This window comes from Cupressus sempervirens, chromosome 8 (assembly GCF_028749045.1).
Source record: "Cupressus sempervirens isolate cs-2001-9-10 chromosome 8, ASM2874904v1, whole genome shotgun sequence".
Taxonomy (NCBI): Eukaryota; Viridiplantae; Streptophyta; class Pinopsida; order Cupressales; family Cupressaceae; genus Cupressus; species Cupressus sempervirens.
The window spans coordinates 707,633,609-707,657,902 of NC_143125.1; the positions used below are offsets into that span (position 1 = coordinate 707,633,609).

A 24,294-nucleotide genomic window follows, 5' to 3' on the forward strand; every position below is an offset into this window, starting at 1 on the left:
TAAAAAATATTTGTGTTTACATAATATTTTTTTGATATATAATTTTATGGGAATTTATAGCTTCAACCACCTAGAAGATTACGCCAAAGACTTTACAAACTAAAAAGATAAAAGACATATTGGAAAAAAAAAAAAAGAAGCTTGAGCCAAAAATGTAATTTAAGAAAACATTTTTCTATTAAGATCACCATCCTTGCATCATGTCCAAATAACAAACACCAAAATTTCTATCATTTGTGCCCCTAAAGCTAAACTGACAGGTAAACCTATAATACCATCCAATTTTTAACCAGCAACCAACCAAGGTGCTATATTCAAAATAATCCAATAAAGGATTAAAAGCCACAAATGACTTCTTCTATCCATATTGGACAAGCCAACTGACATCTTGTGAAGATATATGTACTTGTTATTGCTAATACACCCCTTCATTAACAAATGATTTTAACACCTTTAGTACACCAAGACAAAAATCTTATAGAACCTCAACTTCCATGCCCTTACCTAAGATTGACACTAATTTATAGTTAGTAGAATCATTTGATTCCATTAACTTTTTTTGCCCAAACTAAAGTATACTTAATACCACCCATTTATGTAGACTAATTGATATAATATCTACTTTCACTTTCTCTAAAATCTCCCACATGACAAAATAACACAATTAAAGCAAATCACTATCTTTCAAACTATATGCCCCAATATTTATTTTGAGCAAATCCAAGCAAATAGAGTCAATGTAGAATTTTTTTTTATAGTGGTGATCAAATACTATCCATTCATGATAAGGATCATGAACCTTACCAAAAATCCACCTTTTTTTTTTCAAAAAATAAAAATAAATAATGGAAAACATAAAATAATTGACTATCACACATTCTCATTAAAAATATGAATTTCACATAGCTACCCACAAACCATGAGAACACCATTGATCACCAATAAAGACATTAAAAAAATAAACACCATATGTATAAGAAGACAAACATACACAATAAACGAGATGCATGAGCTAACAAAGAAGTCAACTAAACAAAACCAACATCAACTTTCATGACAAATTAAATTCAAGAAACTAATTTCAAGAAGAAACAAAAAAATGTTATGATAATTGCTAGTCCTTATTAACAATTTAAAGCACTTAACACATCCCAATAATTGCTTATCAACATAAAAAATGTTTCTAACTAATAATTGGATTCCTCATAGAATTCATCCCACTATTGAAAACTTCAAGACAATGAATACATTTATAATCTAATAAAATTAGAACATAACACCTTAGTTTCATTAAATAAATGGTAGACTCAGTTATTTATATAAGAACATGCCTCAATAACTACTAAGTGTTGTAATTGATTTGGAGAGTTTGATAAATCAAGATAAAATCTAGTCTAATCTCACAAATAATCATCTCTTCTTATGCTTCACTAGTCAACCTTATCTTGAGCTGGAAAGAGCCCCTTTCATAAAGTGGTCTTCAAGAGTCTTGAATCAACAACACAACACTCATCATTAAGGTTCCATGCCACCATTAAGAAAAGATGATCAATTGACATTGATGCAATGAATATATTTTGAATAACATAAGTACCACAATCATTGTATTTATTTTTTTGAAATATTAAGTACCCAAAACAAGGGGGTTGGCCCTTACAAACAGTCATACTTGTGAATTACCAACAAGTTACCATCTGAGCAAGAGGATAAAAAGCAACCCCTAACCACACTTAACACACCAAAAACATAACCCAAAGAACCTAAGATCCCCATAGGGGTGACTAGCTAAAAATTAAAAAACAACCGACAAAATAATAGAGTACCAGAACCAACACCAGGTCAAACATTTAAAAATAAATTAAAAAATGCATCATTGCCTTAAAACTAACTAGGTCAGTGACCCACCAAAAAAATTGAGAACACATAAAGAAACCAAAGGAGGGGACAAGGCACTAGTTAGCCATCTCATTTTCTTTCCCCTTGAGGAGGACATTAGCCTAGTCCTCCGCTAGGAATCCAAACAATAATTTGGAGTCCTCCTAGTTCATATCCTCTTCCTGATTACCTTGATGCAATTGAAAAGTGGTAGTTGTTGCATGGGTCACTTTGATGGTGAACTTGGATAGAAGGCCAAACTTTTCCTCCAGAACAATCATTTTCTCTCAGAGCCCCTTGACCTTTGTGTTCAACTCTGCAATTGTTTCCTCCAACGAGCAACATGACTTGCACTTCTCCACCTCCATGATGTTAACCTACTAAACTAGGGAGTCAGAAATCATCTTCTCTTTAGAATTCTCCCAAGTCAAGAAGGAGGTCATCATGGGAGAGGGAGCCATTTCATCCACAGTATCTGGGAACTAATCCCACGTAAGATCCACTATATTCATCATGAGGGATGTAGAGACATGGGTCACCTCCTTGCTCTCAGTTTCCTCTTCCCCCAAGCTTGAATCTGAGGAATCCAAAATATCCACCTCCATCTCCACATCCTTGTCCTTCTTCACTCTATATCTTGTTGCTTTTGCTTCATCCTTTGCTTGGGAGGAGCCATATCTTCATAATCTGATTCATCATCATCATGTAGGATAGTGGTTCTCAACCTCCTCTTAGCCTTTGATTTTGTGAGTCTCCCAGACCTTCTTCTACCACCTCTGACCTCCTCCTCAGAATCATTGTATTTATGTTAGTAGAATACAAATGATTCTAATCAATAATATTATGTAGTAAATTTGAGAGTTTGTAATTGAATTATGATTCAAATAGCTATTTACAACATATTGAAGTGGTATACTTATTAAATAAGAATATATAAATTTTCAGTGTTTAGGGAGTGGTTTAATGTGACCTTTTCAAGTAGTAGAAGTAGTATGCAAAATTTTAATTAAATAAAGAGAATAAATTAAAAATATGATAAATAAAATTTAAGTCAAAATTATACTTAATAGAGAATGTGATACATTTTTTCTTGTATATTCGTTAAATATTAATTTAAAGGATTATATGATAAAAATCAAATCTCACAATTACTTAATATAAAATAAAATAAAATTGAAAGACTTCTAAAGAGTGGTGTTAGAGAAAGGAAAACTCATGATCTATTTCTTGTAAAACATTTTTTAGATTTTTAAGATTTGATCATATATTACCATTAGAATCTACTAAAAATATATATATAATTTTAAAATTTTTTTAAATCACATATTATCATTAAATTTATTTAAAAAATATAAAATATTTTATTGAATAATAAATAAAGACTCAAGAATCAATAACTCTATAAAATTTGATTAAATTCTCATGTACTCAATTATAAAAAATCTCTAATAAATTTATAAATAACACCCTCCATTAAACTATAGCCTCTTAACTTCAAAAGAATTCTATAATATTTACTCAAAAATTAAAGTGATTCTTAACTTATGAGTAGATTTTGACATAAAAGAAACAACACTTTTATTGAATCAAATGTAATTCTAGGTGATTCTTAACTAATGCTTGTATTACCATCAACAACTCTCAATCTGAAGCCCTTGAACTTTTTCAATCTATCTGTTAGGGTTGTCTTTTGGCTCCAACTTTGTATGTTCTTATTGGTGAAGGTTTTGGTCACCTACTTGCTCACTTTGTTTCTTCTAGTTTGGTGCGTGACATTTTCTTTCCCGAGTCTTCTTCCTAGATTGTCAATGGTCACTTTGCTGATGACTCATTTCTCATTCTTCTGGAAGACAAGGAAAATATCAGCAATGCCTTCTAATGCTTGGATACCTTTTGTCAAGCTTTTGGTTCAGCTATTCAATGCCACAAGATCCTATGTTATAGGTAATCCTTTCTTTTGGCTCCGCCTTGGCTTGCTTAATTTGAGTGGAAATGGGTCACTCATGGGGATATATTCTGCTTTTTGGGCATCCCCTTTGCCTTTCAAGCTTCTCTGGTGGATTTGTGAAATGTTGTGCTCATAAAAATTGAGAAAAAGCTTGACTACTAGCTTACCAAACCCCTCTCTCTTGTGGGAAAATTCCAAATTTGCTTGAAGGTGCTGACTACTACTCATGTGTATTACTCCTCTTGTTGGGCTCTATCCAAAGCCTCCTACCTCAAGTTGGAATGCTTGCTTCGTGACTTTCTTTGGGCTTCTAGTTCTGACCATCATGGCTTTCACAAGGTTGACTAGGATTTTTGTTGTCTCCCTAAAGAGTTTGGAGGTTGTGTCCTTCTTTTCGCACAGACGCAAGGGCTTTCTCTTTGTGCTAGGTGGATTATTCATGCTCTCACTGGTGATGAAGCTTGGAAAGTGTTAATTCAACATTGTATCTCTTCTAGATTTCTTTTCAATAGGCTTGTGTGGAAGGGGATTGGTCTTCAGAGCCTTCTCATTATGTGGGAACGTGTTCATATCCAAGGCTCTTTTGTTATCAAGGGCATTTGGAAATCTTGGGAAGCTATGAAGCCTTGGTTTCGCTAGGATAGTGATGGGTTTCTTGATGAGCTTTCTTTGAATCAACAAAACCTTTGGTGGTCTTCATTGTTTGCCATTCAAGGTATTCCTCTAGCCAAGTCTCAAGGCGCCAGTGCTCTACATTTTTTCAAATGCGGCATCAAGACTCCTAAGGACCTCTTCTTTAGGGTCTCTATGAGTTTCAAATCTTGCAAGGATATGCAGGTCTAGTTTCGTCTTACTTGTCTAGATCATTAGACTTTTGATTTGTTGCTTTCTGCCATTCCTGATCATTTGCTTCACAAGTTGGGAATCCAATATGTGTGACCTTAGTGGAAAGATTGGAAGTAGTATCCTGCCATGCCCTTCACCGATTATAAGCCTAGCTTAGGGTATCGATGACTTTCTCCTCACCTCCCTATGGTTGATACTCTCAACTAGCGATGGCATCTTTAGTCTTCTCCTCATCATTGGAGGGTTCGATTTGATACTATTTGGGATGCTATTACTGATCCTAAGATTGCCCATCTTGCCTAGTGCTTGTTGTTTCAAGGGCTTCCCCTTCGGCCACAACTCAAGCATCTTGGTGTTCTTGATCCTTGATGTCCTTTTTGTGGGCATCCTGAGTCATTTTTGCATATTTTCTGGTCCTATAGGTGTGCTCAAAATTATTGGCATTGGATACATGATTTTTTCAAGCCTTTGAGGCCAAAACCCTTTTCTTGGCACATGATTGCTCTAGATGATTCCTCGAGGACTCCTCGTCAATTTACCCAGATCTAGCATACTTTTAGGATGAAGATTTTGTTTACCTTGTGGAAAGATAGGAATGTTGTTACTTTTACTCACAACTTTCTTTATATCAATGTTGCTATGTGTTAGCCCCAAATTTGTCTTGCCGATTGGTGATAATGATTCCCAAAGTTTTGCTAAATTGAAGTTGAACTTGAACCTAGTACCCATTTATTTCAACTTCCACTTCAAGCCAGTATCTTTCGCACAAATGCAAAATCCTTCCTTCCGCTTCCCCATCAGTCCAATATGTCCCATGCAAGGAAGGAGTTGAAGCTGAAGCAAGAAAGTGTAACTTCAACTTTGACTTTGTCACTTTTCATTCTAATGTTTTCACTTGTTTCCTTCTGAGAGGGATTTAGTTAAGTAAAGCATGTATGTTTTACTAAAAGGAGGCCCCACTTCTTTCCCATGTGTTGAAGATGTAAAAGGCAACAAATGTGATAGTTAAGCGACATATGTCAAAAATACCAGTTATTTTCGAGAAAGTAAAAGTAATGATTATCTGGCATCATTAAAATGAGTTCGCATGTTGATGTGATGGAGATGATTAACAACAGATGACTAGGAAGTCTTGTCAAATAAATTCACATGTCGATATTAATGATTTCACACACTCCATATCTGTCCTTGATTTTTTGAAATCTCATGCTTTAAAATTCTTCCTTTTCTAGTTTAATTATCTATCTTACCATGTTGGAGCCCAAAACATCAAGTTGGTAAGAACAAAACTGGAGTGCTTGACTTAGTAGAAACTGGTGAGTGCACATCTCGACCTCCTTTGTATACTTTTCTTTTTTGCTCCTATTTTTCTTGGTTAAAGTTTTCTTTTTAAGCATTTAAGTTTGTGATCCCCTGTTAAGGTAGCCATGACTCTTTTCTGACTTAAGCTCCCTAAGCCTGAGAAGCCCTTCTTGTTAAGCTCTCTATCTGAGATACGAAATACTTTCCTAGTCAATGTAGACCTAACTCGACTGGTAGAAAGAGTAACGAATGCACAAGGTGGACCCATATACCAAAGACTCACCAATAGTGGTCTAATAGAATTTGCCACTTTCTCGACTACCATAGGATGCTTAGAGTTGATTGTTGAGTGTGCAAATCATTATGATCCTCATACCAAATATACAAAGAAGGTCATAGGTGAAATTTTGGTTAGAACTGATTGAGTTACAGTCAGTTCCTCCCTAAGGATACCTCATAAAGAACCCTATGAACTGTGGACTTTTGAAGAATCTAGATGCTTGTACGAAAAGAAAAAGAAGGATTATGATTCTATTGTGGCACAAACTTAGCTTTTAAGACTGACACTAGGAGGCTCAAGGTTACCCAAACCACTAACTATTGAGCATTTTATTAAAGAGATCATCGACATAGTTTTTTTGCTCAACAAATTAAAATGAAATGAGCATGCTTTTCACTAGGATGACTGGATGTATTTGTTCATCCAAAAAATTGTTGAGGGACAAAAATTCATTGACTGGGTAGACTTGATAGCCGAAGGGTTGCACATAGGTCTTGTAAGTTTGAATAACTTCGGCTCTTTCTTCACGTTCTCCTTTTTGGTTTACATCCTAGCTATGTCAAAAGAATGGGAAGGTCTAACACATGAGCCTTGGACAGAAGACATGACCATATACCAGTATTATAGAAGTCTGTAAGCAAAAGAACCCTACAAAGAGTTCAAGAGGATTAATGATGTGTTTTTAGGGAGATTGGTTTTTGAAATCTGAGGTCAAGAAAATTGTAGGATCTCTGAAGAATCTATGCAAGCTATTGAGATTTATGGTTGTTATTATATACAGTTCTCTAGATTCACCTATATTAGAGTCAGGGGTTTCACTGGTGAACCTCTTAAACTGCCTCGTTATTGCCTTGATGACATTGTCCTTTCTGAAATTTGTAGGCAGCTCCTTTATGTCACTGATTTGTCTGAAAATATTAAAAAAACTCGTGCTACCCTGTTTCCTATCAAAATCGGCCACTATAGATGTCCCAATATAAAAAAGGCTATGTTGATAGATTCAAAAATGTCCAAACTATGCCTCAAGTCCTACTTTGCTAGAGAGAACTTTGATTATGTAGGTTTTTCTAGGGAAAATCTAAAACATGCATCCTTCCTCAGGCACGTTCCTCACCTAGAAGACTACTTGGCCAATTGCTCTGATGAGTTTGAAGTGAGAAAAAAATTATGGTCAAGATTGACCATAAGTTAAATACAAGCATTCAAAGTTTAACTTGGCATCAACGGGATAAAATAAAATGATAATGAGGAGGTGGTTGATCCCCTATGTATTGAACAAATTGAATGTCTCCCTATCCTTGAGCTAGACTGGAACAAGAGGGAAGAAGATGATTTGTATTCTTACATGACAGGTGTTTTCAAGAGAACAAAAAATTGGTTGACTAAAAAGATGAATCGAGTGTCAATTTAAGAAAAGCCCAAAAGACACTCAAGAGCTAGAAAAGAGAGGCCTTCAAGAAAGCTAATTGTGCCCTCTAATGATGCTATTAGTGATTCTATTGTAGGTCAAAAGGAAGCTGAATTTGAAGCATCTGTGCCTCTGGTTCAACTTCAAACAGTAATCACTAAAAGAGCTACTCATTTGTACACCCGAAGCAAGAAGGCTGTGCAAAATAGAGTAGAGAGCGGGATCAAAATAAACTTGGATTCCCCAAAAATTGAAGCGATAACAGAACATATCATTGCTCTTGATATGTTTGACTCAATAAGAGGCCAACAAAAAATGACAGAAGGAGATAGTGCATCAATGAGTACTTTGGCTTTGATCAACAACACTGCCACACTTGGAAAGGAGCCTTTGACACCTAAGTGGTTAGAGATTTATGTAGAAAAGAAACGAAGCAATGTACCACTCTCCATAGCAATGGATGACTTGGTGAGTAAATGCCTTAGAAGGTCTTCTAAAGTTAAGAAAGCAAAAATGGAGTCTCAGATCGATTTTGACAAGGACACAGGACAATGGTTGGGAGAAATTGCCAAACCTCCACAGGATAAGCTTCAGGAAGAACTCACACCTCAAGATTATCAGGTATCAAAAGTAGACTTGGGTAAAAGTAGTAGAGCCGTGGACATGACAATATTTGAGGTGTCTAACAAGAAGATTGCAGACCGGGACACTAAAGATAAGCAAAACATGAAGGAAGCTATGGTAAGCATGGCCCAATATATCAATGCAATTCTACATCTTGAACCAAAGCCAATCAATGAAATGTCAGCCATTGTTGATGTCAAGTCTCTAACCAACAATTTTTGGATAATTTACAAAAGTGTAAAGCCACAACTAAGAGATTTAAAGAATGAGTTTAGACTGTGCAAAATGAAGCAGTAATACAAGTGAATCTCCTGAGTGATACTCAGAAAGAAACTTCAATTGTTACGAAGAAGGTTGAATCAAATATTGAGGGATATGAGAAAGAGAAAAGTAATTGGATGAAAGTGATATTGTGGATTGATGAAATACAGGGGTATGTCCTATAGAAGTTTCTCTCTAAATGCCCTGTAGTTGGTCTTGACGATAAAACTTTCCACTAGATCTGAGAATGTATTGAATGGAGAAATGAAGCAATTGCACAGGGTGTAGCTGAGATCAAAGAAACACTATCTGAGCTTGGGGTCATAGATGATATAATTCTCAATGACTTGAAGTGGTTTTATAATCAATGTGTAGAAGGAGAAGGCAATTCTATCTTACCCACAGAACATATCATCATACAAATACAAAAGAGATTCTTGGAACTTCAAGAAAAGAAATCGCCTATGAGACAAGACTTTTCTAACATCACCCATGTCGAAGCCATGTTGATAATCAACTAGAAGCACCTAAAGATGCACAAAGGAAAGATAGCAGAACTAAAGAAGGAAAAATAAGTTGGAAACAGAGGATTGCTTTTCTCGGTCAGCCACATCATTTAGTTATCTCATCCTTTACTGCTGCGTCTAAAAGCTGGAAAGCTGGACTGTTGGGATGGACAAGGCCTTGTGACACTTGGAATCTCATAGTTGTGTGCTTTCTAGTTTTTATTTTCTCTGCTTTATTTTAGTCGGTTAGCTTGGTTAAGTAACCAAATAACTATCTACTCTTGGCAAGGTAATTTTGGATTATGTTATCGAGCCCCAAAGGGTATATATATGTAATAACTGTTTTCAAAAAGGCTCTCTCTTGGTCGATGTGAAACCAAGAATACTTTTGATTTGGTATCTGCATTTTGAAAAAAAAACTTTGACGCAAATTTTGGTTGTGATAAGGAGATATAAGATTCTATAGTTTTATATTTTGAAGCTTTTCTAGAATAGATAAGCTTGTCTGTTTTGTAATAATTTGTGTCCTTGAGGAGATTGGTCATTTGTGAAAAAGGTTTACATTGTCTTATTACAATTTAAAATCTTGTCATTAAGGTTGAGAGAATTCGAAGGGATAATAGAAACAAATTTTAAATCATTTTCATTTATAGGGATTAATCATGTGGATGATCTTGGTTATTAAGTTTAAATGGTTTTTCAATCTGCACATTCTTTTCATATTTATGAATTGATTGTTTAAACTTTTTTAGTATTTTTTGAAAATACTTGTTGGGAAGGTTTTCCCTCAAAAGAGGAATCAATGAATATCTTTTCAAATTGGTTGTTGCACCTTATAGTATTGTAAAACAATACTAAGCAGAGAATTCATTACACATTTTGGGAATTTCAATCTGTTACTTTATCAAGATTCTTCCCTCTTTGAGGTTTAAAATCAAGGAAAAAAACTGTTTAATAACACTATGTACATTAAAGCATGCATTTGTAATAATGTCATGTTGTAGATCCGTCCAGGCTAACACGATGGTGCTGGAGGTGGCCCACCTCCAAGAATTGCTCAATCATTGGGGTAACATGCTTTGCATAGTTGTCAAAGTTCCTCCTGACTCTTTGGTTGACCACACTCCACCCAAGGTTACCGTCTGGGTCGCAGTTCTACTGCTCGTGATTTGTATATGTCGCGCTCGTAGGCTCCCCATCACCACTCTGTTAGTGGTGGCGATGTTGGTTGGCGGCACCGCTAGACTTCTCCACCTTGTCGCAGTTTTGGTTGGTCCTTGATTCTTGTGGCTCCCTCTCCTGTTGCTCCTCCTAGCTCTGGTGGCTGCAAGTGGTCTTTCCCCTGCCTAGATTTGACAATTTCTCCACCGCAGGCGAAGGAGAAAGACAACAAAAAAGTTGCTGATGAATATGCTGTTGATGGCTGGATTGTTCCTAGTCCACCTGTCAATCCCAGGGATTCCTGGGGTTATAATGATCGTGATGGTCACCCTCGACTGACACTGCTCTTGCGGCCTGAGAGAATTGCTTATATGTTTTTCTAGCAAATAGTTGTTTCCGACTTCTGCCTTGTGAACTTTCACAGGGTGATCTTGTATCTCCAACCCTTTTTTTGTGAATATGTAACAAGTATATTACTTTATTAATAGAAAAAAACAATTCATTAAAAATAAAACGTTTGATTGTCTTCCATGGAATGAATTACGATTTCCTTGAACTTTTGAGGCATATCATATTTTCTATTAAAAACCATTAAAATTTCTGGTATTTTATTGGATGTGTAAAGACGTGACAAGACCGCCATTGGGAAAGTCCATCTCTTATAAAAGCGGTTTTCCTAGAAAAGAATTAGTCAAACCATCATCACGCAAAATAGAATTAAGCAAAATAAAAACACAAGAAATCATACCCAACAATTATATCAGATATGAAATGAAATCTGAACCAATGTCCCAACCTTCCCCAAATTTACAATAGTCGCCAGATCTGGGTCCCATGTCACTAGTGAAATCGGAGTTACCTGGACAAGTTCAATAGAGTTAACGCATTAGCCCCATGGACTATATTTCTATTTGCATATATGGATATAGCGGTGTTTTTTCTGTTTGCTGCCAGGAGAAAGTCAAGCCTCGTTACTGTAGCTTAAAATGAATATTGCCATGATCATGAATACATAATAATATCCACAATACATTGAGATGGTATTTAGGCCTGGACCAAAATCTGTGAAGCTTGACTGACTTTAACTTGACAGAATTAACAAAAACGAGAAAAAAAGGTATCATTCTGGGAAGAGAGAGTGAAGGAGCTCATCAAAATGCAGCAATGGCAATGGCTGCTGCTTGTGGTTTTGTTTCAGGCCATGGTGTTTCCCATGGTCACTGCTTCGGAGTATGACCACAAGGTGCTGCGTTTTTCTCGTAATATTTTGCTTTTAGTACGTTTCATAACAGTATATATGGACTCCATATATCACATTTAGGTAGATCCAGAAACTGGAAGTCTTTTGTTAAAGATATGGGTTTAGAAGGTAACCCAAGTGCTGAATTCATGGTAATCAGCAGATTCAATTTGTGCTCTGATGGCATTTTTCAAGTGGGTTTATCACGATTGATATTCACGACCTTCTCCACAAATTAACAATTCAAGCGTGTCTATATATTTGAGTACCTTGACTTTCTATGCAAGTTATGCACGGTAGTATAAAGATCTGAGATAATGGTTGTATATACATTGGGTTTTGTTGGTTTTTTCTACTTGAATGGGTTTTAATTTTTTGCCGTTTTCTGCCATGGTGCTACAATGCTCCTAATTGTTTTCCAGGTTGGGTCCCCATTCTTGTTGTTCAAAGAGGAAGGGTTTTCTGTGGGTTTGATTGGTGGACGGTAGTTCAGTCCTGGCAACTGAAGCAGGCCCATTCATGGCATGTTAATAATCAAATGTCATTACTAGTCCCTATTTGTGAATGGAACTATTAAATATTATCGTTGACTCCATTCTAAAAGTACATGGAATCTATGAAACCGGGTATTCAATCAGGAAATATATATTCTCGTTTGATTCTCTCCTGAGTAGTTCAGAAACATAAAATGAATCATGCCGTCTCCCTGAAGTCAAATCCTGTATCTCCATACGCCCATAAACTGGTCAACATTTAAAGATCTTAATTAACAAACTTAGAGTTCTGTCTGATTATGTTCGCATTTCCTTCTTCCACGATTCTGCCATTGAAATTACCATAATTCTTTATCCACGTAATAATGTTATGGGTTCTATTAGTTTTTTGCAATTTGTCTGCCCTTTTGAAGTTTTATTTCGTTAAATCTTTGGGATGTTTTCGTTGAAACTGTGGTTCTTAAGTAGAAATTGAACGTGGACCGCTTGATCAAATTAGAGATTAGATTTAGCACTATTTTAATTCTTTGGCTGGAAAAGCTCTCTGTTTGTAGTAGTACTTACAAAACACGTGTCATATCTACTATTTGACCCAGACAAGTGAGACTCTGATGCGGCTTGGCTGGTATGGTTTACTTTTGGCATTGAGCTTATATTCACATGTTTTTTTGTTTGACAAATGGATGTAGCTATCCTTTCTTCAGGGCAATAATAAATTACTAATCAGTAGTTCATTTTGGTGCCCGTTAGATTTCAAATTTCTAGATTTTCTCTGACTGCATCTGGGAATATAAACTACTGACTGAGTTTACTGTTTTGAACAGTATAATATTGGTGATCCTGTAACACTCTGGGTGAACAAGGTGGGTCCTTACAACAATCCACAGGAAACATATAATTACTACAGTCTACCCTTCTGTCATCCTGGAAATAACCCTACACACAAGTGGGGCGGACTTGGAGAGGTTCTGGAGGGAAATGAGCTTATTGATAGTCAGATTGAGATTAAATTTGGAAGTAAGGCTATTTGTTCTATTCCCAATTGTTTTCACTGTTATGATTTTATTCTATTCCCAAATTATTTCAATGTTATGGTTTTATTCTATTCCCAAATCTTTTCAATGTTATGGTTTTAGACTATGACAGAATTTCCTTAGAAGATGCTATTTTAGGATAGGTCCATGTTTTGGATTTAGTTATAACTCTTGAGGCTGCAATGTCTAAATGAAATTCTCCAACTTCAAATCCCTCAGGCTTAGATCATATTGTTATTGAACGAGTTAACAACATATTTGCAACATATAAGATGTTAATATTCATTGTAAGGATGCTAATGTTTGGAAGAAATACCCAATAGAACACGTCTTTGCAGTTCCTTTTTTCGGCAGCAAATGTTCACAGGAGCAAAATATGCTTTCCCAAATCTTTCCAATGTTATGGTTTTAGACTGCCAAAATTTCATTTGGATGCTATTTTAGAATAGGTCCATGTTTTGCATTTAGCTATAACTATTTAGGCTGCAATGTCTAAATGAAGAAATTGTCTAGCTTTAACCCCTCAGGCTTAAATCATTTTATTATTGAACAAGTAGGCAACATTTTTGCAACATACATGATGTTAATATTCATTGTAAGGATGCTAAAGTGTGAAAGAAGTACCCAACAGTACACGTCTCAGCAGATCCTTTTTTGGCAGAAAATGTTGGCAGGAACAAAATATGCAGCCTTGAGCTTAACAATGACAAGGTGCAGGAGTTCAAAGACGCTATTGAGAACATGTACTGGTCTGAATTTTTCATGGGTGGGTTGCTCCTATCATTTTGAATCTTTAAGATTGGTATAGTGCCTATGGTTCAGTTATTTCCAAAGAGGCTGACTTAGTTCATGGTTCAATTGTTGGTATATTGAATGGATCACATCAGACGATCTGCCTCTCTGGGGTACGCATCCTTTCTTTGGGATGAATTTCTTTTGAATTATTTTTTACAGTCTGAATGATTTTACCGTACGCACAATGCACTAATGGAATTAGTAATATATATAGGATTTGTGGGAGAAATACATCCCGACAAGAAAGAGGATCAAAAACATTTACTGTACACCCATAAGAGCCTTGTTATAAAATCAAATAAGGATCAGGTGGGTGAAACATACGCTTCATATATATTATTTGTGTTTTGCCAAGGTAATCTATTACTTTTTTATACAGCATTACCCTTATCTGTTATGCATAAATTGCAATACAACTTACCCCATTGTCGTGTATAACAAACTGGTATAACTTTTATGGAAATTGCAGATAATTCACCTGAATCTTACTCAGGAAAATCCTCAGCCTCTGATACCAGGAAGCACATTGGAGCTTACATATTCTGTCAAATGGGTTGATACAAATGTAACCTTTCCTAGGCGTTTTGATATCTATTTGGACTATCCGTTTTTTGAGCACCAGGTACAAACCAATTACTAAAGCATTTTACTTGATTTATGTTTATTTCTTATCATGCTTATATCAGATTTCATATTCTAATAATTGGCCTTCATTTCTCTCTCTAAAAAGGTTACTTATTATGAGTTTGCTTGTAATCCTGCATAACTGCTATAAACCTTAGGTCTAAAAATCTAGGATTTTGAATTGAAGAAAAGATATTTAGATTGCTCCGTGTAAATCATCTTTTTGTTTAGTGTTAAAGATTGGAAAATGTATAACTTCTACAGAAGGTGTAATTATTTGACAGCACAATAACAACGCTCAGACTTCTTAAAGTTGGAATAGAAGCAGATTTTTGCATATCAAAATATCAGTTTGCGCAGTTGGTAGAAGAGAAAAGAACATTTCTTAATAGGGTACAGGTACCAACTGAAGTCCAAATTGTCTCTTGCATTTATTGTACTTAGCCAACACAGTCTCTGAGAAACTGTATTCAAATCTGATTCCTCAAAGAAAAACCCTATTCCAGGTCTCAAGAGCCCATATATAAACAATGTTTCCACTATACCTCTCTTGTCTGTTAAATGGGATAAGTAGACTTTACATTAAACATCACTAGCTGATAGAAAAGTATAACCGATTGATTTGAACATAATTTTTTAAATTAACATAAAACATAAATAACCTAGTTATTTTGATCCAAAATGGATCATTTTAATGTCCCATTTTCAAAATAGTCTAACCCCCCGACTTAGCATTGAGAAAACTCACCAAGGGATTACACGAGTTTCATGTAATGGGCAAGTTGATGTTATTTGACAATTTTATACCCACATATGCATCATAATTAAGATGATAACAAACAAGAAGGTAGCTACGCTACGTATAGTAATCAGTATTTATACAAATTTATTGTGAAGGCTGATTGATCATATATCCCTTTGGTGGGAGTCTTAAAGCACTGTTTATGTTGGTTTATGGTTTGAATTCCAACCTGCAGGGACACGGATTTAATTTAATATCAAATCTAACCAAAGGAAAGTTTTAAAGGGTCACAATTGCCATTCTTCAATCATTCATGACACTTATTACACATCAAAGGCCAGCAACATATCATTTTGCAATTATTAATTGATTTAAGTCAAATTGCTGTTAGGCAGCAACTATACAATGACAAGGTGGATTAGCGATTCATCCTCGAGGTGGAGGATTGAGGGATTTGAGGAACATGTCCATTCACTAATTAGTAGTAACTCATCCAAGCAAAATGCGATTTAATTAAAAATTAAAATTTATATTTGTGTTTAACATATAACAAGTTTGGATACAACTTCTCGTAAAGGATTGGGATTTAATAATCTGTTCATATTCCTACAATTTCTATAAGGCTTAAGTAATGATAAACTGCAAATATAATTAAAGGTTATTCTTAATAATATCAATTTGTTCACACTCCTGCAATTTCTTGAAGGGTTAAGTAACAATAAAGTGCACATATATTAAAGTTAATTCTTAATATTATCAAGATGCATGCGAAGAGTTGTTTAATGAAGAAAAAAGATATTTAAGAGAGACCAAGCAAGGAGGATGGTGCAGGAGCACCCATGGGACAAAAGGCCTAAGGTGTATTTGGCCTTAGTTTTATGAAATCGATATGTAGTAGGTCCAAGTAGGACATGGCTGGTCAACCGTGGTCAACAGATTGAGTAAGGGTCAGAAATGACTGAAATGGATGTAATATGACCTATTTAGTCCACATGGATAGTTTTAGGGTCATTTGATGAGTTTTGAGGTCATTAGGTGCAAAAGTGTCAAATTGCACTAAAAGTTGCAATTTCTCAAAAATGTTGTCATAAAACGACCAACGAACTTGGGAATTGGTTGGCACACATGTAACTGACCAAAATATATTTAAAATCCCTCTTTGGATTGAGGAAAACAGAGAGGAAGAGTTTGAAGGAGCAAGAAGCCAATAAAAATAAAGTTCTTAATGTTTTATCTCTGTTTTTTTGCTGTTCAAACGTCTATCTCTCACTCATGGTGATTCATTCTTATTTGAAACCAGTTGTGGAGTGTTCTTTGATGAGTTAGCTCTCTAATTAAGCCATTTTGGGCACTAGCCATGGAGGATGGAAAGAGATCCATCAAGTCTTTGCAAAACTGTCCAGAAACTCTCATCTACTGAGTCTTGAACAAAGGGTTATTGATATCTCCAGATTTAACCAGTAGAAAAAAATGGTTTTTTATTCATGTGAAAGTAGACTCAGAGCCCTTTACGATTCATTTGATTTTTCATTGAATGGTTGAATATCCGGAGATAATTTGATGCCCTAGGCGGACTGGGCGTGCACATTTATTCTTTTCTTTGTGACAGTCAAAACGGTCTCAGTGCAGAGGCCATACTTTTTATTTAACCGTTGGATCTTAATGGTTTTTGGATATGTTGTTGCAAGCTGAGTTCTCCGAATTCTCACCAAAGCGATTGGCGAAATGATGTCTGGAATGAAAGTTGTAAGAGAGTGTAGAACTATCAAAACTGTCAAGATATGGACAGTCATGGTTAAGGTATTTCCTGCTGTTTGATATCAAATCCAAAGAAGTTGTAACAAGTAAATGCTGCTTTCATGTTGGGTCATCAACCTTATAAGTGGGGCATAAAGTAATGATTGAAAGGTTCTGTGATATGTGATCAGACCTCACCGTGTTCCTAAATGCAAAAAGTGAAATGGTTGTCAACAAGAATTGACATGATTTGGGAATTGATAAATGTTATATTGGTGTCTTGTACATGTGTACAGGTTTAAGGAGAACAGGCAAGACCAAATGGAGATGCGGTGAGTGGTTGGCAATATGGTCTACAGGCTGTAAGCCTAATCTTGCAATAAGGATCAAGTATGTGTGTGTGGCCTTGAAATATTGAATGAAGTGTCATGCACTGATTTTGTAATTGAGATTTTTGGGAAAGGATGGATTCTTAGATAGAAGATCCTCGTACCATGAGTTAATGATTATGGTACTGCCTTAAAGAGATGAAGTTTGATCAATTTGCTGATTGGATGTAATATTGGATTGAGTTGGTGAAGACGAGATGTTTGATTGTTGATTCTGCCTCTAGAAATGTTAGATTTGATCTTAAATATTTCAAGAATGAATGTTGTTAGATGGATCCTAGAAGTTTGGTTGAGCTCCAAGATCCTCCACATCAAACTGGAATCTGAGCCCAAAAGCTCTGGGCAAGGTGTTGATTGTGGTCACTGATTAGGCAAGTATTGTACACTTTTCATAAGGTGTTGGGTTAGGGGTAATGACCCATTTTCCTTATTTGAGTTAGCTCGTCAAGCAATTCCGAGTTGACTCGTCAATCATTTCCTAGATTGACTTGTCATGTATGTTTAGGGTTAACTTGTTAAGCCGACATAAGTCATGTAATAATGGCTTAGGGTTAGGCTTTTCTAAAGAGAATATAAAGTTTCTTAAAATGGTATTGAGCTGCAAGGGATATTGCAGATTGTAATAGGTTGAAGTTACAGGATAATAATATTGGACTCTCTTTTTGGTGGACGTAGCCTAAGATTGGGTGAACCACGTTAAGTCTTTGTGTCTTCTGTTCCATTTATGTGTGCTTTATTCTTTTCTATTACTGGTTATATTTCCATGTAATTGTTATTTTTCTGTCTAAATAATCTTAACACAAGGGAAGTTGTGGTGAGTTTGTGTGGGTAAGGATTCACAAAAGGAGAAACAAGAAGAGGAAGAGAGGGAAGAGGAAAGAGGGAAAGGAAAGGAGATACAAACCCCAATATATAGTGGTAAGAAGAACGCTACAAAAATAATGGAATGGATAGAGGCTATGGATAACTAATTTGAGTACTAGAAGACACGAGAGGATAAGAAGGTGAAGTTTGCAAGGTCCAAGATGAAAGGGAAAGCATGCGCATGGTGGAACTATGCACAAAGTGAAAGGGTAAGAGAAGGATCTAGTATGATCAACTCATGGAAAATGACGTTGATAAGAATTAAAAGGCACATTGCCTGCAAATTATGAGGAGCAATTGAAGAGGAAGAAACAAAGTTGAACAAGGAGATGAGCACACTAGTTTGCTTCTTAACGAATCAATGAAAGGATATTCTACTGATGTGATTCTTGACCAAGAATTTGTTAAGGTGATCATTGACAAATCTCGTGGCAAGGTTGTTATTGAACAAGAAAATGACCATGGTCGTTTGTTGCTTGAAGAGGCAACACATGAGTCTCCTGATATTCAAGATTTGGGACATTTTGGTAACCATAATGAAGGAAATATTGCTGATGGTTTTAGTGCGTGTAATCAGAGGGCTGTTCTAGTTGCTGCTGCTGATCAGAAAAGTGATCACGATGATGTTCCTGTCCAAGTGAAGGATCCCATCAATGCTTATCCCAGTGTATATGGTATAACTCTTTTTCCTAACAGGCTTTATGCAGGTACGCAATATTGTGTGGCTGATTGTAGTGCAGATGCCTATGATGGGTTGAGCCGCCGTGCTTCTTGAAGCCTTGAGCTAAGGTCATATCTACCACTTGAAAGATTTAGGGTACAACATGAAGACATTGGAGGTCATCTCTACTTTTCTTGCAGGAGTCGACAAATGGTGTGAAGGAATTGGAAGGCTCGGAAGAAGAAGAACATTCAAGGGACCTTGAATTCTTTGTCCCCGGGAGTATGGTTCAGGAGCACCCATGGGACAAAGGGCCTAAGGTGTATTTGATCTTAGTTTTTGAAATCAATATGCAAGAAGGTCTTTTTGGCCTTTTCCCAAGATCCTCCGCATTAGAGGAGCGTCGTTGAGAAAATATTTGATTGTTTGATTCCTACTCCTTGTGGAGCATGGATTTATGGTGCAATCAACCTGAGGACTGGGTTTGGATTTGGAGGACGAAAACCCACATTTCCTTAGAGTGATTTCATACAGAAATCATCTACTTTGTGGTATATTTAACGTGGATATTGAATTTCTTCCAGACAGCAAGATAAAGGTTTTTATCACTCAGATTAATCATTCACTGTTCAACATTAGAGAATTCTATAATCAGTTTTGAATCGATATACTTAAGAAACTCATAAATTTCACATAACTACAAGCTATTTCAGAATTGGTTTCACCATATAATAATCACAGTTGGAAAGAAATATTCAGTTTCAGAGAGCCTAAGAAAACATTCGTATGAACTGCTGCTAGCTGGCAATTTCAAACATCTATTTAAACTATTCTGATACCCATTAACAAAGACTCCTGCAATCTGGAATTGTCTAGGTTGCTGAACTTGATATATATATAAAATCATTCTTCGTTGGCCAGGAATGCTGGCATACTTTGTTTTGTGTCTCTTGGCACCAGCAAAGCAAGGAACATCAATTAGAGAATCTGATGCAAACAGGATAACTCGTATATTTTCCAAGCTTAGAGGATGATATGGCACCCAATGCCTTCCTTCCAGCCACAAGTGTATGCAACTATCGAGCTCTTGTGGCTAGGAAGTGTGTTCACCATAGTAACTCGGAGACGTGTCCCCCCTTGTTGCCCCACGTCTCGGAGATGGGGACGCATAGGGGACTTGGGGATTTCGTCCCCTTGTCCCAATGGTGCCACCAGATTCTGCCACCTCTGTTGAGGATGGGGGGATGTCCTGGTGTTGACTTTTTTCTGTTTCAACTATTTATGTTCAACATTCGATGTTCTAATTCAATGCAATGTTCAAGTATTTACTCTTTTATATCTTTATCTTATATTGCAATACATCTTTAAATAACTAGTATTTTAAGTACCATATTGTTGAGAAAAGATTGATACAAGTATGAGAATGTGTTTCAATTATTGTTTTGTCATTGATGTTAATCCTACTACTTGCTGGTAAGACAACTGCTTAGTTGATTTGAGTACTATCATTTGTTTGATTGATGAAGAGGATTTGATCAAATGAGATAACAAGAGCACTTAGAGGAAAGGTTGAGTTATGCTATGAAAAAGGAGTGCAAAGATCAGTTAAGACAGTGATGATGTAATGTATTGTTTATCTACTTAAGGTTGTAAAGGTTGGATACGCTGATTAACTCTAGAAGAACAAGTAAGAAAAATTGTGTCTGCGAAGCTTGACCGAGTGCACAGTAGGTGCTAAGCAAAGTTAGTGTAAGACGAGCAGAAAATCAGTTGGAGCCGAGCAAAGTGAAGATTTAGTGTATGCCGAGTGAACTTAGTGTAAGCTGAGTAAAGTTTGATTGATGCTGAGCATCAGTAAACTTTAGTGTTTTCCGAGTAACAAATTAGTATAGATGCCGAGTGACAACATATTGATGCTGAGTACCAGTAAATATGTTAAATCGAATATTTGATGAATCTGAGCCGACAATTGTTTTCTTGAATTGTGTGACGTGTGTGGAAGATAACTATGATGAGCTGGTGGCACAAAATTCAAGGTAGACCATTTTGTGGTGAATTCAAGGAAGATTGAGGAAGAAGTTTCTAGAGGAACAAAATGGAAAAATGGGCAGATTCATTGTATCCTACCTAATCCTACCTAACCCAAAAATGAACGATTGTGGTTAAGCAACAAAAGATCTTAAATCTCTATTTATAGAGAGAGCTAGTCAGAAACAAAGGTTGTCATGTGCGAGAACCTAAGGAAGACAAGGAGTCTAGGGTATTACTTCATTCAATGACCAAACAAAAGACACTGCTACTGGCAAGCAAAGCAAGAAGGCTTAAGAGTATGAATACTTGAAGGATGAACAAACTATCAGAGCTGAAGTGTGTGAAAGCCAAATATAATGGAGGACTGAAACAAAGATCTGTAATTTGCAAGTGAGTTGTAATTTGTTATTAGATCAAACCTTACTGTTACTTTCTAATCATTGTATCAGTCTAGGGTAAATCCTTTGGATTAAGGTTGACCTAACAGTTATTCGTAAATCCTTTAACCGAGTGACATTCCAAGTGAATGATCTAAAGTCCTCTAACAAGGCTCACTCCTAACTGGGTGATTGAAATCCTCTAACCAGGTCACATTTAATAGTGTGTATTGTAACCTTTAACAGGGTTGGCCTTTCACAGGGCATCACTTCAGAAGAGTGAGAATTAGTAGTTATTGGTGTTTTTTCCCAAATTGGGTTTCCATGTAAAATCCTTGTGTTAAATGTGTTATTGAATCTGTTATGTTTCATGTTTACATTTCTGCAAAGTTGTTTTGACCTAGGACAATAACCTACAAAGTTTAAGTGTTTTATGATCTAATGGATGCATGCATAATAAGGTTTTATGGATATGGGTTCACTAAGCTGTGAAAGTTTTATTTATACATCTGGACCTTGGATAACTGATTCACCCCCCCTCAGTTATTCTAAAGAATTCCAACAATTGGCATCAGAGCCATTTGCTTAAGAGGACTAGTTTGAAGGTACTAGAAGCAAAACATCAAGATGTCAAAAAGAGAGTTACCCAAGCTTAACAAGGAGAACTTCCCTGGATGGGAAAGTCTGATGAAGCTACAGCTAGGAGATCTTGGAGACCATGCACAATCTACCATCTCCACTGAGCATGTCAATCCTGCTGGAGCCCTAACTGCTGATGCTATGAAAAAGAAGAAAGAACATAATCAGGCATTGTTGGAGATTGCCTTTGCCTTAAGTCATGTTGAGTTTGATGATATCAAGGGTTGTGATTCTGCAAAGATGTGGGATGCTCTTCACACCATTTATGGAGGAGATGCAAATGTTTTGAGAGACAAATCTGAAAGTCTTAGAGGGAAGTTTGATGATATGAGAATGCAAGAAGGTGAGAATGTTGCTCAGTATTGCTCTAGAATAAAAGATGTTGTTAATGCTATAAGAGGAGTTACTGGTAAGATAGATGATGATACTGTATTAAGCAAAGTACTAAGAACACTGCTGCCCATCTATGCTATGAGAGTCTCTGCCATACAAGAACTAAGATGTATACCAGGTTCCAATCTGACTCTTGAAGGTTTGGTAGGTAGGCTTTGTAATGTTCCCAATTTTAATTAATTTGGGGCACAAGTTATTAATGCTTGTATTGGTGGGTTCTGATTGATTTAGTATATCTCAAACCCATTTTTTATTAATTGTTTTGGAGGTGTTGACTGTCGGCTATTTTTGTAAAACCTTGGGATGCTTATCCGAAGGGTATTTAAGCACGGCTTGTAGGTAGTCTTAGGTATGCTTTTGGATTATTTTTTATGTATTGCGAATTCCTGTTGGAGTTCTCTGTTATTCGCCATTTTGGAAGTGAAAGACCTCTATTTGGCTTGTCTCGGTTTCGGTGGGAATCAACCCTCACCCTATTCTGTTTGTGTATTTCTTGATTTGATTCTGGCAAATATCGATATATATTTTGTGGAGTGACTTTGTTGGTATCTCTTGTTTGCAAATTTGGATTTCTTATCAAATATTGTTCATATGTGGAATCGTACGTAGCCCATCGACAGTAACTTCTTGACAAGCCACAACTTGCAAACTGTACCTCGTCACAACAAGGCTACTGTATGGACTGATCCAGTACGGTCTCGACTGAAGTTGCTATACGACCTTGGCTGAAGCTGCTGTACGACCTTGACATTGTACGGCCTTCTTGGCCTTGTCTATCATACGGCCTCCCATTATCTGTATGGTCAGACCCCAACATACTGTACGAACAATAAGGTATTGTACAACCTTTTCCATCTTGCACATTAACACTGTACAACACACATCCTGAGGCATTGGAAAGACTACCCAAGGCATGGAGGAGAACTACCTGAGGCATGGAGGAGAACTACCGGAGGCACTGCAAAGACTACTCGAGGCACGAAGGAGAACTACTGGAGGCACTGGAAAGACTACTCAAGGCACGAAGGAGAACTACCTAAGGCATGGAGGAGAACTACCAGAGGCACTGGGAAGACTACTCGAAGCACAAAGGGAGAACTACCTGAAGCATTTGCTACTGGGAGCACACGACAAGGCTACCTAAGTAATTGCCTACGGGTCGAGATCCCCTTGTTTAGCCGATATTGCATTCGGATTGAGATCACTTATAGGCCGAGATCCCCGTAGGAACATTACAGTGGTATCAGAGCTAGTGATCTTGCCAGCCTGTTGGGATGATTGAGAGATTTTAGGATTGGGATAGCGTTATAGCGCCAGGTAGCGACAAAGTGGTGGTTGAAGATACTACATGGGATTGGCAAGGAGCTCAGTGAAGGTGTTGATCTTCTATTAGATTTGTTGCAAGTATGTTTGTGTAAGGTTAACCAATTACCTTCAAGATTTATACAGAGAATCCTCTCACCGATTAAAGATGCCTTAAGTCAACCCAAGCTTTTAAGACAACATGACAAGGGGAAAAGGTTGGCAGTTGCAGCATGTCTCAGTGAGATCTTGAGAATATCGGCTCCTAGAACACTATATGATGATAACACCATGATAGAGATCCTGCATTTGATTGTTGATAGCTTTCAGAGTCTAGATGACATTAGTGCCAATCCCTTTTGCAAAAAATCTACAATCTTGGAGAATTGTGCAAATGTTAAAATGGGTAACCTTCTCTTAGATCTCAAATTGCAAAATCGGGTCGACGACATGTTTCATCACTTCTTGGCCACCATCAAGGAAGATCATGATACTAAGGTTTCAGTTGCTATGGAGAGCCTTATGATTTCGTGCATTGAGGAGATGGATGAAATATCCCAACCCATCACATCTATGTTATGGGTTATTCGTAATCTTGAATGTGTCCCCTCTATAGTTGCACGTAGATTGGTTAGTCATATTTTCAAGCATTGTGAAAAAAAACTAATATCTCATTTGCACAAGTGGGAGAAAATAGATGGCTGTGATAAGGACGATGCATTACACTAGAAGGAAGGCATTATTATAGGGCTGCTTCAAGA

At 36.6% G+C, this 24,294-nt stretch overlaps 1 protein-coding gene across 1 annotated transcript in view; it reads left to right on the top strand.

Annotated features, from left to right (window-relative positions):
- The first annotated feature begins 11,142 nt into the window (after window positions 1–11,142).
- Window positions 11,143–24,294, top strand: part of LOC149544393 (transmembrane 9 superfamily member 1-like) — a 73,021-nt gene continuing 59,869 nt past the window's right edge. The window contains exons 1-6 of the mRNA XM_089798831.1: window positions 11,143–11,454; window positions 12,770–12,962; window positions 13,641–13,745; window positions 13,867–13,884; window positions 13,989–14,083; window positions 14,244–14,396. Of these exons, the coding sequence (XP_089654957.1) occupies window positions 11,368–11,454; window positions 12,770–12,962; window positions 13,641–13,745; window positions 13,867–13,884; window positions 13,989–14,083; window positions 14,244–14,396 (651 nt within the window). The 5' untranslated portion in view covers window positions 11,143–11,367. The remainder of the gene's footprint in view (window positions 11,455–12,769; window positions 12,963–13,640; window positions 13,746–13,866; window positions 13,885–13,988; window positions 14,084–14,243; window positions 14,397–24,294) is intronic.